The 13,279-nt window shown below is 39.4% G+C and overlaps 2 protein-coding genes across 17 annotated transcripts in view; one reads left to right on the forward strand and one right to left on the reverse strand.

The window, feature by feature from the left end:
* Positions 1-13,279, forward strand: part of LOC311249340 (E3 ubiquitin-protein ligase MSL2-like) — an 83,847-nt gene that overhangs the window by 16,181 nt on the left and 54,387 nt on the right. For 10 of the 16 annotated variants that reach the window (XR_014621160.1, XR_014621161.1, XR_014621162.1 and 7 more), the window contains one exon: positions 3,341-3,414. The exons of 5 other annotated variants lie outside the window; for them this stretch is intronic. The gene's annotated coding sequence lies outside the window, so the exon portion shown is untranslated. Of the gene's footprint in view, positions 1-3,340; positions 3,415-7,331; positions 7,424-13,279 lie in introns of those variants that run through there. One more of the 16 variants, XR_014621172.1, reaches the window with a different exon arrangement.
* On the reverse strand, positions 1,927-3,334 carry LOC311249344 (uncharacterized protein). Its single transcript, XM_084340302.1, has 4 exons — positions 3,170-3,334; positions 2,966-3,074; positions 2,668-2,742; positions 1,927-2,555 (listed from the first exon to the last, which is right to left on the reverse strand). Exons 1-4 carry the CDS (start codon positions 3,246-3,248, stop codon positions 2,369-2,371), a joined length of 450 nt encoding a protein of 149 aa, XP_084196428.1. The 5' UTR covers positions 3,249-3,334; the 3' UTR covers positions 1,927-2,368.

Below are 13,279 nucleotides of genomic sequence, written 5' to 3' on the forward strand. Positions count from 1 at the left end.
GAACTGGATCCTGGAGGTTATACAGTTCATGATTTGTAAATATTTCCAGAAATGTTCTTTTCCTCTAAGGTTGTATTTCCTCATCATGTCTGCATATGACATAAACACACGTTCTTCATATACATCGCCAATATTACACAACCCATTAACATGCCACTTTTTCCAATACACTGGTGTCCTTCCGATGCTAATCGTCGAGTTATGCCGTGAGGGAGAGCACAGCTGTTTACAATATGATAATTTACACATTTTATGTACTTTGGTCGAGATCTCCCTGGAGTGAGACATAATGGGATTCAGTGTGCTATATGTACCCTGAGATATTCTAGCAATGGGGGTAAACAGGAATGATAGATTATTTTCAGTATTGACCCATTCTAACTGGGTTTCTTTATCTCAGTGTTTGGCTATCTTTGCCATTTCAAAAGAAATATAGTATAGTCTCGAATCTGGCAACCCTAGACCCCCTTTGTCCCTAGGAGAGCACAGTAAGGGCCTATTCTTGATTCCTGTCTTTGTGCTTTCTATCTTACTCAAAGCACGATACACAGATATCATTGGCTGAGTAGCACCACATCTTGGATTACACAGTACATGCAGTCAGTCTGTGAATTTCCTGAGCTTTTAGGTCTGTAAAAGCTGGAAAAGTTGCACCGGTTGAAATAGAAACGCTCCGTCAAAATGTAATAATACTAGGGCTTTGACATTTGCCCAAAAAATCATATTCGAACTTCGTTTGTTTATTAATATTAATATTCGAATATATTCGAATATTTATTGATAATATTTTGATCATTAAATGCCTCCAGTAAGACCTATATTAGTATCAAAAGAAAGTCGTTTTTCTGTTGTTCTATGTTCTGTCCACCAGAGGGCAGTGTATCAATCAATAGACAGAAAAGTGTTGACAGGTGGGCTCTCAAGTTGCTGGTCGTGGAGTGGTCGATAAGTTTAGTCTTACATATTTTACAAATAACTTTGTCCTTTCTCATTATTTTTCCTTGTTTCAGGAAACCAAAGAAGCGCCACACATTACTCCTTAATTTTTCCGGCGTGTATAGTTCTCCTTCCGCACTCGCAGCCTTTTGCTCCGCCATTGTTTTTCTGTGAAAGAGCGTAAACAGGCGTCAGGCGCTAACGACGTGATAACGTACAGAAGCCCCAGGTGATCAATGCTCATGAGCTCGCGTTTCACAAAACAGGCTGAAAAAAGCCTCGAATCTGGATTGAAAACTACGTTTTCAGGCAAACACATTCACCAAAAATAATGCTTATTATAGGTTCGAATATTTAGAAGCTGCCCGATATTCGTTCGAATATCTTTTTTTTTTTAATATTCGAATTATATTCGAATACTGAAGTTCGATGTCAAAGCCCTAAATAATACTCATTGATTTATCAGCGATAGCTCCCGACCCGGATAGGAAGACATCTGGGTCCAGACCCAAAGTGCGATCCACCTGTTCGTGATGTCGGGGGGGATGGAGAAAGATGGCAGGTTGACGGGGGGGGTGGTGTCTCCACTCGAATCCCCTACTTGCCCTTACCCTCCACACTGCAGATATCTAGTCCCTGTCAGTGGCGTGTCCACAAACCGTTTTTTTTTTTTGTTTGTTTTTTTTATTTACCCCAAAGTGCTGACTTTTGATATCGATCTTTTGATCTATAAATCGATTCTAGAACAGAAACCTTTTGGGATCGTAGTAATGTTAACCTCGAGTACATTTCAACTGATCTTCATTTACTTTAATCTAAGTGCAGTTTACTGCAAGATAGTACTTTTATTTTTGCTTAAGAATAATATTCTACTACTCTTTCCTTCCCTGCCAACCACTAACCAGCTGGCACTTTTCATGTTTGATCCTCATCTGGATAAAAGACCTCAGATAAGATGAAGATAAACACAGATAAACACTGGATGCAGGATCACATGTGCAACATTTATTTCTGACCAGTGTTTTCACGGTTAAACAACTTTTGCTTTAGTTATCACAAGATTTCAAATAAATACATATCTTAAAACATTTTCTCAGGATGATTTTGTGAAGTTAAGTGTTAAAATGCACAATAACAACAAAAACATACACTGATCATAAAGTTGTATACCGTAACTTGTAAACATAAATACACTTGGTAATAAATACATGAATACTTCTATCAGAACTGGTCAATTAAATTAAACTAATAAATAAGTTCACTCTAAAGGAATTGAAAGAAACTAAATATTCAACAGTAAATAATAATCTAACATAATTCTGTTATCAAGTGCTATTTCAAACATTAGTTTGTATCAGTGTTAATTCATGAATCATTCTTCTTGACAAAGTCATTCTTCGTCTCGTTGGCCGGAGGTGGAGAAGATTCAGGTCTACTCGTCACTTTCTGAAAAGGTTTCACCAGAAGTCATCTCAGATGTGGAAGCGAGGGAGGGAAGAGATGAGGAGGGAAGAGGAGTGGAGGACGAAGGAGGGGAGGCGGTGGATGTGATGATGGAGAGGAGGGAGGCTGTAGACGAGGGGACCACAGGCGAAGGTTTGGCCTGAGCTTTTGCTTTCCTGTGAGAAAAACAATAAGAGACAAATATATGAGACCATACGTTTATGATTGAAGGATTAAATGAATGTAGAAGTGAGCATGTGTGTGAATCTACAGCCATAATAAACTCACTCGAATGCAACAATCTTGCGGCGGACCCAGGGAGCGTTGAACTGACTGCAGAAAAGTCCTGTTTTCGTCTGAAAGCTGCAGGAATGACAAACAAATGCAACATTAGTACTTTAAAAACACTTCGTAGCATGAATAGTCCAATAAATGAATAATAGTGTTGTATATTCATCCTAATTCAAAAGCGTACACCATTTTTAACCTTTAACAACCACTTTTCCAGACTGTCTCTGCTTTAGAGGGACCAAATTATCAACATCAACTTCTAACACGGACATACAACATCGCTCTTCTTACTTACATGACAGCTCGGACACATGGAGCGTTAGCTCGCTGTATCATGTATCCTGTGATTGGCTCGGTTATCTCCTGGCTGCTGACTTGTTCGCAGCAGGATGCCAGCTTCTCATCTAAAACAAACAGGTGTGAGAAAGAGATGAGTTTAAAAAATGCCATTTTAAATTATAAAGATCTTGCAACTCTTGGATCTAAATCGTAAGCTTACTTGTTGATCGAGCCTCAACCGCAGCCACCATGACCATGACGACCAGCGCACTCTTGAACAGGCTTCCACAGTTGATCATTTTTAAAAAGGGATTGAGGTTAAATAAGAGATGAAATGAATAAATACTGAATCAAGTGATCTCTGTCGGTCTTCCTGTCCCTTCCAATCCAGAGAGCTCGGTGAACTGACAGCCGACTGGACACATCCGATACTTAAGGCCTGGAAAAGCAGAAGCGGTGCCTCCGGTTAGTCATCTTCCTTTTTTTTTTTCTTCTTTTCCCTCCTCTCTCTTCATCTGAATGAATGACCCGCTGAGTGACGGTGGTTTCCATGAAGTGACCCTCAGGAAGCACTTTCATCAAAGCGTTACGTTTAGAAACTTAAGTCACGTTTTTTCCTGATGACCTGATGGTGGGGCGTCAGGAATCCCTCACAGGCCAGAGGTCAACATTTACATTACATTTATTAAGACAAAAGTTATGAATCAATCTGTAAACTCAGTTGAAGCTACCAACGAAGGCCACATTTTCTCATTTAAAATTTAAAAAATAAATAATTTATAAAAGATAATTTTTTTAAGGTGAAACTATTCTCATTATGAGGAAGTTGCTTTTAGTGCGTATATGTCATAAAGACTTGGGCAATCACTTTGGGCAGGACTGGCCTCAGAGCTCCAGCCCAGTGACACACAGGCATGTCACAACATGATCCTATGAACATCCACCCGTACCATATATACTGTACAACACAAGTGTCGGCCTGCATACCAAATCATTCACTATCTGCTAAATAGTCCATTATAGAGTACGATTTAGAGTATGAGAGGAGTCAAGCATATTAAAAACAAATAAACAAGTTCAGCATCTCCGCTGTTTTAAAGCAGACACGGTCAAAGACATTACCAAAGTATTAGCATTGACATTTTTTATCAGCCCTGCATAAGAAATATGATTTATGTGAGAGTTTATGTTAACACAAAGGCGAAGCAGCTTTTAGTTTCCGTGCTCTCCACCTGTGGAACAAGCTCCCTTAAACTGCCAAAATCCGGGCTCAAATCATTAGGGCCCGTGTCCACACAGTGTTTTTTTATTTTTCGGGCAGAAGAGAGCTGTTGTTGATCTCGGGGCCTCTGAGATTAATATTATCGCCAAGGCCAGGAAAAAGAAAAAGAGTCACGGTGACGTCATCAGCGCCTTTCTGAAAAGTTGAGAGATTTTCAGAAAAAAGGCGCTGGGCCTTTTCTCTGGGAAAAGTTGAAAAAAGATGGAGTTGCTCAGGAAACTCTCTGTCGACACAGGCCCTTACTGTTGACTGTGGCTTTATGATAAATTAGAGACATAATCTCTTTTGTAATCGAGTTATTTATTTGCGAGTTATTGTTATGATCTTTATTTAAATGCATTTTTGTGGAACAAACTAACTGCACTACTCCCTGTTGAAAATCAATTAAAAGAAACCGAACCTTATGCATGTGGGATTTTTTGTCACTTCTTTCCCCATTGTAATGAAAATCATAGCAAACTGTGACCCGTGTATCGAAGTACGTACCGAAATGTGACTTCTGTGCACCGTTACACCCCTGCCAACTGCTGCACCTTGACTACTTTTCTCTTTATTGTCTGCATGATGCGTTGGACGTGATGCACGCTGTAATCTCGACTCATTGACGTGCGTTTCACTTCAGTAGTTACTGTAACCACCAGAGTTCAATGAGACAATGAGCAGAAATGTTCTTTAAACTGATTTTCCTTTGCTAGATGAGCATGTACGTATATGAGAGCAGTGAATGCAAACAGCCAGACAACACACCTCTCCTTACAGAACTGTCACCCACGTATACTGAAACATGTGTGCAGCCAAAACTGTGACATGAATAAAGAGGCTGAGCAAGGAAATATGCAGCTCATTCAACCAAAATGAAAAGACCGAAGAGGAAGAAGAATGACTAGGAATTGCATCAGAGTAAAAGCAGAACCGTCTTCTCTCAGCAGACTTTCAGTTTATTGTGTTCTCGTAAAACCGAAAAGTAAAAGTATCTTTGTGTACACTTTTTTGTTTTTCTTTTACTAGAAAACAAAACTTAAAATGAAACTCTGTGTACACAAACAATGTTCTCAGTGCTCGTGTTCATGTGTAGAGACCCTGGTGATACTACGAGCAAAGTTTCATGTTGTGTCGAGTCTTTTTAGTGTTTTAAAAATAGCGATTTTGATGCTACCATGAAGTGGCCCCTAGCACACAAAATACGGTAAATCTTAAAAGTGGTTTTTTCGTCGTGACTATGCTTTTACACGAAGGTTTGACTCGGGTTCCTTCACAAAAAAAGCCCAGGTTGCATTTTGGCGAGAGTTTCACTTTAAGTCTGTAAGCCTTGCTAACAGCCAGTAGCCTTTCAGATGCCTTCACGTAATCCGATCTAAGTGGTTTGAACCAAGCCGCTCCCTGATGAACCAAGTGACTCACTGATGATCAGAAATTGCTTTAATGTTTCTGTTGTATTTGGTGTAGTGGAGGAGGAACTGGATAGTCGGTATGAGCAGCCACTGTGGCGCCTAAATCCTCACGGTCACCCTGCTGACCTTCCTTTTCTTGGGTGTGATGTCTGTGAGTTGGTGATGAATTTGCTGCCAACAGCATGAATTTGCTCTCACAGCATTTAAACGAAACATTCATCATCATCTCTGTGGAAGGTGTTAGGACCACGTATGATTTTGATGACACGGCTTTCTGAGAAATAAGTGTTGGTGGGTATAAAGTGGGCGGAGTTGACATTTACTGAAGGTGACAGTAGTGTGGTGAAACTATTGCAACATAGTGCTACTGTGAAAATGATAATGGGTGTCGCTGGAAGCAACTTTTAATTTAATTTTTCCAAAGATTCATAGTAGATGTCACATATATAGATTTAAAGAAATGATTGTGTGTAGTTTGGAGAAGAAAGACAGGCCCGGGTCAAGGTCAAGTGAATGCACGGTTTGTTGGGCTGAACAGTTTAATTTGCAGCTCAGCAGACAGAGAAAAAGTGACAAGTTCAGACAAGTCTCTTGAGCTGGAATTGCCCAGTGGCCATCACCCAGGTTTTTGTCGATGGTAACACGATGAAAATAAACCAAAACTTCCTTCCTGCTTTCCTTTCGCCACACTTCTCTGTCTCCGTTGCAACACACAGGGTGTTTTTCTCAGGGCTTTACATGCAGAATGGATTATTTCTTACTTTCAAAGAGTTTCCCACTAAAGGAAGAAAAATGTAGTCTGAAGCTCATTTCTCAATCCGTGTCCCAGACAGATTTATCTTCAAATGTTTAGTGTTGTGTAAGCAAAGAGCTGATAACAGTGGAGGAGTTGCATTTTTCAAATAGTGTCATTTTAAATATGTGCTTACGTCAATATTAGGTATGACTTTGACTATTCAAACCTTATCTTCTAGACAGTTCATGACATATTTGACATGAGCAGCATGGAAGGAATGTGACACCTTTGTTTGACACTATGTCAAAAACATGTAGACGCAAAGAAATACCTGTCACCTAATATGAGTTTATAGGCTGAATAGGATTTACTGATTATCTTTCATTGTCTTTGAGATCCAGTTTTCCCTCCGCAGCCTTTTCACTTTGATGTCCTTTCTAATTAAGACATTAACAGTTTTAACACAATCACCAGCGTAAGCGTTGGCATTGTATGTTTCTGCAAACCCCGGATATGTTAAAGTTGTATGTTTATACCTATCATATCCAAATTTCTACAAAATGTATCATACGGATACGCTGGAAGTTTCAGTTATCTATTTTAAGTTGTGAAAACGTTGTGACCAGACCTTTGTTATATATTTTGTTGAGCTGTGTAGTTAGATTATCTCACATGTTTCTCAAACCAGAGAAATTCACAAGTTTCCTCAAGGTAACACTGCGTTTCATTTGGTCGCCTGTCGCTAAAACTTCCAGGAGAGAGTCAGAGAGTGAGGAAGGAAGTCAGAGAGCGAAGCTAAAGAGTCAGAGTCATGTCAGATAGATTTTCATCAGCAGTGGTGGTTGTTTAATGTTGTGTTCATGACCAGCAAAGAGAGTTTCACAGCTGGATCATTTGTTATGATATTACTCATATAGTTGAAATGTTGACATAAGTATAAAACGTACAAATTTATCATAATTGTAGTTTGCAGAAACGTACATTGGCGACATTTTATTCTGGCGACTTGGCTGCAAGCTTGAACAGAAGCATTAAAAACACCTGGAGAAGCCAGAATGTTGAGACAAGGTGAGAGTATTTCTGCTACTGTTTTTACACAGCCTCAGCAGCAGACATCTCAGGCTCGTCTTTCCTCTTTTCAACTGCTTACATACTCGGCATGAAGACAAAAACCACTTCCCCTTCTCTGATTTAATCAGTGCAGCGTGAATGTCTGTAACTGTCTGGTTGCACTTGAACAGGAACTGACTGTATGGATGTGACACGATTGCTATTGTTGATGTATGGCCTGGCTCAGGGAAAACCTTGCAGAGAATGATCGCCATACAACATTCTTTAATATCTATTTTGACAGTCAGTCATAACAGAAAAAGAACAAATAAAGAAAATAAATAAAAAATCCTTTAAAAACTGTTAGTGTGCAAGTGCAGCCACTTTTTAAATAGAGCAGTTTAAAACAGTAACAATTTCAATAAATCTAGGAATAAATCATTCCCTTAAAACCTGTTTGCTTGCAGCGCTGCACTTTGAAGGGCAGATGCTGATACTGATACTGATACCAACACCTGCATTTTCGTCAGTATCGGCAGCATTTCCCATACTGGTATTGATTCAGAACAATTCTACACTAAACTTGAACTATTTTGACTCTTATGTTACAGCCTGCCCCTTTATCGATATAGTCATTCCCAAATGTGCTTTATTATGCTTTAACAGATGCATCTGCATTTAATCTTGTTTCTCGCTAAAACTGAAGACTGATCTCTTTAGTTTATGTGGCTGAAAGAGGAAACATTACGGGCACGTTACATGTGCTATATATGTTTACACCCACACAGGCATTATTTCCTTTCCCATCATACATTCACACATTAAGCAGCTCTGCATGGCTTGTGGTTTACCAGGTGTAGAGTTGATGCAAGACTGTGTGATATGTGTGAATAGCTCAGGGATGAGTTCACTGCTCTTCCCACATGCTTTCTACTACATTCAGAAATGATTAATGTCACTTTCATCTGCATCCGTCTGTGAACTGTTGAGCTCATCCGGTGTCAATGATGAGAAAAACAACTTTATTTCGATGTAGAACGAGCTGGAAATGAGACCTGACCCGACCCGTTAGACATCCGATAGCATGCACGTATTTCATAGATTAGCAGTCGTAGTCAGACGTGGATGTTGGAAGTATGCCGAGTTGTGCTAAAGGGGGCTGCAACAGACCCGAAGCAAGGAATTATAAACACCATCAATTGATCAAAAAGCGTGATGGCGAGAGAAGCTCATGTGGATGAGCGAGAAAGAGGAAGCATGAGAACATGAGCAGAAGTGTCCGCAGGATATAAAAAACTTTCTTTAATCATGAAGTCTAAGCCTGCTCACTTTCCCACTCTATACGCAAATAAACACGTACATCACTGCAAATGGACACAAAGAAGAAAGAAATCATGTTTAACATATGCTGAATTTACAATAAGGCCCAAATAATTAAGCACTTGTCAAAGACAGAGTTTCACAAAGTCTATGAAGTTTCTTCTGACTCAGCAACTCACAAAATTGAGTGATTTTATAAGGGAGTCTGGGAGATTTCTCTCAGTGTTGAAGTTTGCTATGTAGTGCAGTAGTTACCAACCAGAATGATATTTATAGATTGGTTTTAGACGGAAGGCTTCTGATGAAGTGTTGTTACAGTGGAAAATGTGTGGCTTCATGGTTTCCACATTTCCACATATCACGATAGACAATATTTCCTTGAAACCGCTCGATTACTTCCTTCCTCCCTCCAATATCTGCTTGAAGTTGTAAAATAATTGCCAAAAGGAGAAGTAATAAGGAGTTTCGGAAGGATGACTGGGTCATGTGCTCCACTGATCATACCTCCGTTTCACAGAAGTTAATGTTCGTTTCTGCATTCAGTGTCTTACTAACACTTTGAGTATGAAAGCCATCATTATTCACCAGAGCAGAGCAGGTGCTGTGTCACACTCATCATATCTCCCCTTCACAGGATGTGTTGAAATGATGGTCATTTTTTCTCGCAAGCAACATGTCAGCAAGTTACTTTAACAACTAACTGCGCAGACAAACTGTCTGTGTAACTATGAAAGTGGCTAGGATGTGGTCAGTAAGGCCAGTAGATGCATTTCCTACTTAGCAAACAGCAGCATACACATCATCATGTGTCACATTTTTACTGTGCTGCTGCTTAATCACGTCTATTTCACAGAATATAACACAATATATAAGAATTGGCCTCTGTACTCTATGTTCCTTCTTTCACAGCACAGAAAAGGACACTATGCTGATTGCAAAATACAGTTTATAAAAAACAGTCTTGACTCAGGACCCTCTTACTAGCTTTTGTCTGAGTTCACAGCCATATCACATGGTCTGTATCAGCAGAGTTTGATTAGTTGTCATGGAAATGGATGTGTTAATATACAAGTTTGCATGTGTCAACTGAGCTGACTACAACCGCTGATGAACATCATGTGATATGACTGAAAGCTGTGGAAATACAGTCCTAAGGAAGCAATGCTACAACGATATTCATGTTTTCTCAGGCAGATGAACGCTTACAAAATCAAGAAATCCTTTATAAAGTCCCATTATAAGCTAAGGCAAAGCCCAACAGTCCCCTTCATCCACATCAAATTGTACTCACTCAGATCTATGGGTCGACCGATGTGGCTTTTCGACACTGATTTGATTATTTTAAATCAAGGAGACTGAAATCCGATATGGGAGATTGTTATTACTTTGCAGTAAAAATGAAACTCTTTGTTCCAGTGATGGAATAAGTACAATTTACTCAAGTATTGTTCTTAAGTACAATTTCAGGTACTTTTCTGCTATTTATGCTTCATAGACTGTTAATATTGACGTGTTACCAATCAGACATTGTTGTGGACTGGACATTGTGTGAGGGTGTGTGTTATTAAATACCGATAATCAGAAAAAATATCGGAAAAATGCTGAATACTGGCCCGATAATCGGTCTGGGGTGATAATTGACTACGACTACTCACATCCATACATTATTCCTGAAGATCTTAACGAAAATATTGAAAATGCTTAATCTCGCAATGGCAAAGAAAGTGAGAAAAATACTTGGATCCATGCCTTTATCTGGATTAACACCAACATTTCTCGTTTTACGACTCTGGTGTTGTAAAACGACAAATGAATGAACCTTTAACCTTTCATAGGGTCTGTTCTGGGACCCCGAGACCCATCCTCCATCCAAGTATCATGGAAATCTGTTTGTGTAATCCTGCTGACATACGACCAACAACAAACAGACACAGCTGAAAACAACCCCCTCAGCGGAGGTTACAGCGGTGGTGGGTTTGAGCTGATGTAGCTGTAATATTCACACCTTCACACTTAAACCACATGAGCGCAGTTGCCTTCTCAGCAATGATGCTATGGCTGTAAGCAACTTCAGATAAAGATCTCAGACTCTTATGGTGTTGTTTGTTTATTGGACAGCTAGTCCTCAGTTCCCAGAAGGTTGGTCATTTGGCGGCAGTGGAAACAAGTAATAAACACAACATTGACATTTAATTGATATCGTCAACTCATGGTTGCTTATTTACTGATCCAGCAGTCACAGAGCAACATTAAGATTCATTTGGAGTCGTGTTTGTGTCCAACTGATGAATATTAATTAATCTTTCTGCTCTGTTTGTCATTTCCAACAACCCCTGGAAAGGAAATATCTGTCTCTTTAGCTGCTAAATGCTCCACTACGTTCACCAGCTAGTGTCTAACTGTGTCTGTCTGCTGTGTGTTACTGAGCAGGTGGTGTACACTTAGTTTTTAGAGCTTTTTCTCAGAAAACATCTGTCCGTTTTGTATTTTTCCATCCCTTTAAAACAACTCTTTCTGCAGTAATGAAACTATTTACCAACACATCAAACTGACACCTGGTGGTGAAAATGTTTTATCCCTGTGAAGACATAACGGAGGGGAGTGTGGCTGTTCTACCCCTTCACCCAGTTTCACCAGTTCCTCTCTCCACAAGGGAATAACCACAGGGCATTCCCACACAGCATGCAAGAATGTGCCCACTGTATCCTTTCTATCGTGTATCAGGCCCGTTCTCAATGGCTTTGATGGAGTGTATTTGTATTTATGTATTATTCTGTAGTGTGTACATTTACTTCTAATATCTCTTGTGGCTCAGCCAGTACTGGATGTTATATCCTGCCATGTCCCCTCTCCAATATCGTGTCCAAAGTCCAAGTTAACCTTAGATTTTCACACTCATCACTTTGTGTGTTTATCATGATTTGGTAGAACAATGAAGCTCTGTGCATTATGCTTGGTAAGTCAAAAAGCTTCTGTATCATACTGGGTTCCTCTAAAGCACTGTTAAGTTTGAACAGGCTCCCTCTGATGCTCCTCAGCTTCCCCTCCCTTGTTTCAACCTATTTCAGTTTGCACAACCTGCTGTTTTGTTGGTACTTACAGTATTTATTTATTTCTTTGCAAAGGTTTAATCTAATTTATACCTACCGACCTACCAACCTACCGACCTACATGTACCAACCTACCGACCTACCGACCTACATGTTTCAATCTACCTACCTACCGACCTACCAACCTACCGACCATGTCTTAAATGTGTCATCTCCATATTGTAGCAACTTAGAATTTGATTATTCTTGACGGTCCCTGTAAATATGGATAAGTCGTTAGTCTCTGGTGTGCTGCCGTGCAAGAAAAGCCCATTTTAGTACATTTCATGAGTCTTCCCCTTTGACTCATTATGCCATCAGAACTGGAAGTAGTGTTGAAAGTGAGAGTCATGTATCTCCATGTTTGGTAAGTTTTACATTCAGATATGTTACTTTAGCTCAAATGCTACTTTATGATGGACTGAGCCCATAAATCAAATTCAAGTCATTATCTAACAAAGACCATTTTTTTCTGACAGCTGACAGTCTGAGAGAGATGGTTGTAACTGCACATCTGCGGTGTTACATGTAGGTTTGAACCCTCAGTTTTAATCACTAATACTTATAATGTAGAGGGGTTAAGGTGCATAAGGACATGAGTGATACCAGTCCTCTCGCTCTGGGCCTGTAATGTGTTTATGTACAGTTTCTTGACTCTTGTGCGCCACCTGCTGGTGAAAATAAAGACCTGCTGACATTTTTAATGTGGGCTACACGATCAGACTGTAGCTTTATCCACTTTATTTCAAAGCAGCTGATCATCAACAAGGACAAACCTTTATTTAGTTAAATGTGTCACACTCCACGCATGAGTGATATACACCTCTTTATGTTGAACTTTAGTGGTTCTTTTATCTTTTATTTTTTATTTTTAATTAACATTTGTACTTGGGACTTTAAATTTAGGTGAAGATAATAATATATATTCTGATTGTTACAGTCTGAACACCTCTTTTCTTAGTCTGTCTTTCATTATGTTCCCTAAAATGCAGATTATAGATTATAATTCTGGGCCGACAAAACATTGATGCAAACAAACGTTCTCATGAAGCAACACCTTTCTGATTACCACAATTTTTGTTTGGCCAACGACAATCTTCCTCTTTCCTGTTGATCATTCTCATAGATAAACAGACTGGAATGACATGTGATGTTATATTTCTGCTTCGTGTTGCTTCACATTGCATTGAATTGTATCTTATCTCTTCCCCCCCACGCCAATGAGCCTGAAAGAGCCTTGTCATTCAATGTAGAAATGCTCCAACGGTCATTCAAACTAATTTGCATGAAACATTCCTTTATTGGCATTGCATTACAAGTCCCTACTGTATTTGGAGACAGATAACAGATAAGCTAATAAAAGTCCAGAGAAAAAAAAGGACTAATTAAATAAAAAACGCAGAACAGAAACTTTTATGTACGGGAGATGATGATTGTGTAACCAAAGCAGACAAGTCTCACA

Source organism: Pagrus pagrus (genome assembly GCF_965226575.1).
Source record: "Pagrus pagrus genome assembly, chromosome: 20".
In the NCBI taxonomy this organism is placed as follows: domain Eukaryota; kingdom Metazoa; phylum Chordata; class Actinopteri; order Spariformes; family Sparidae; genus Pagrus; species Pagrus pagrus.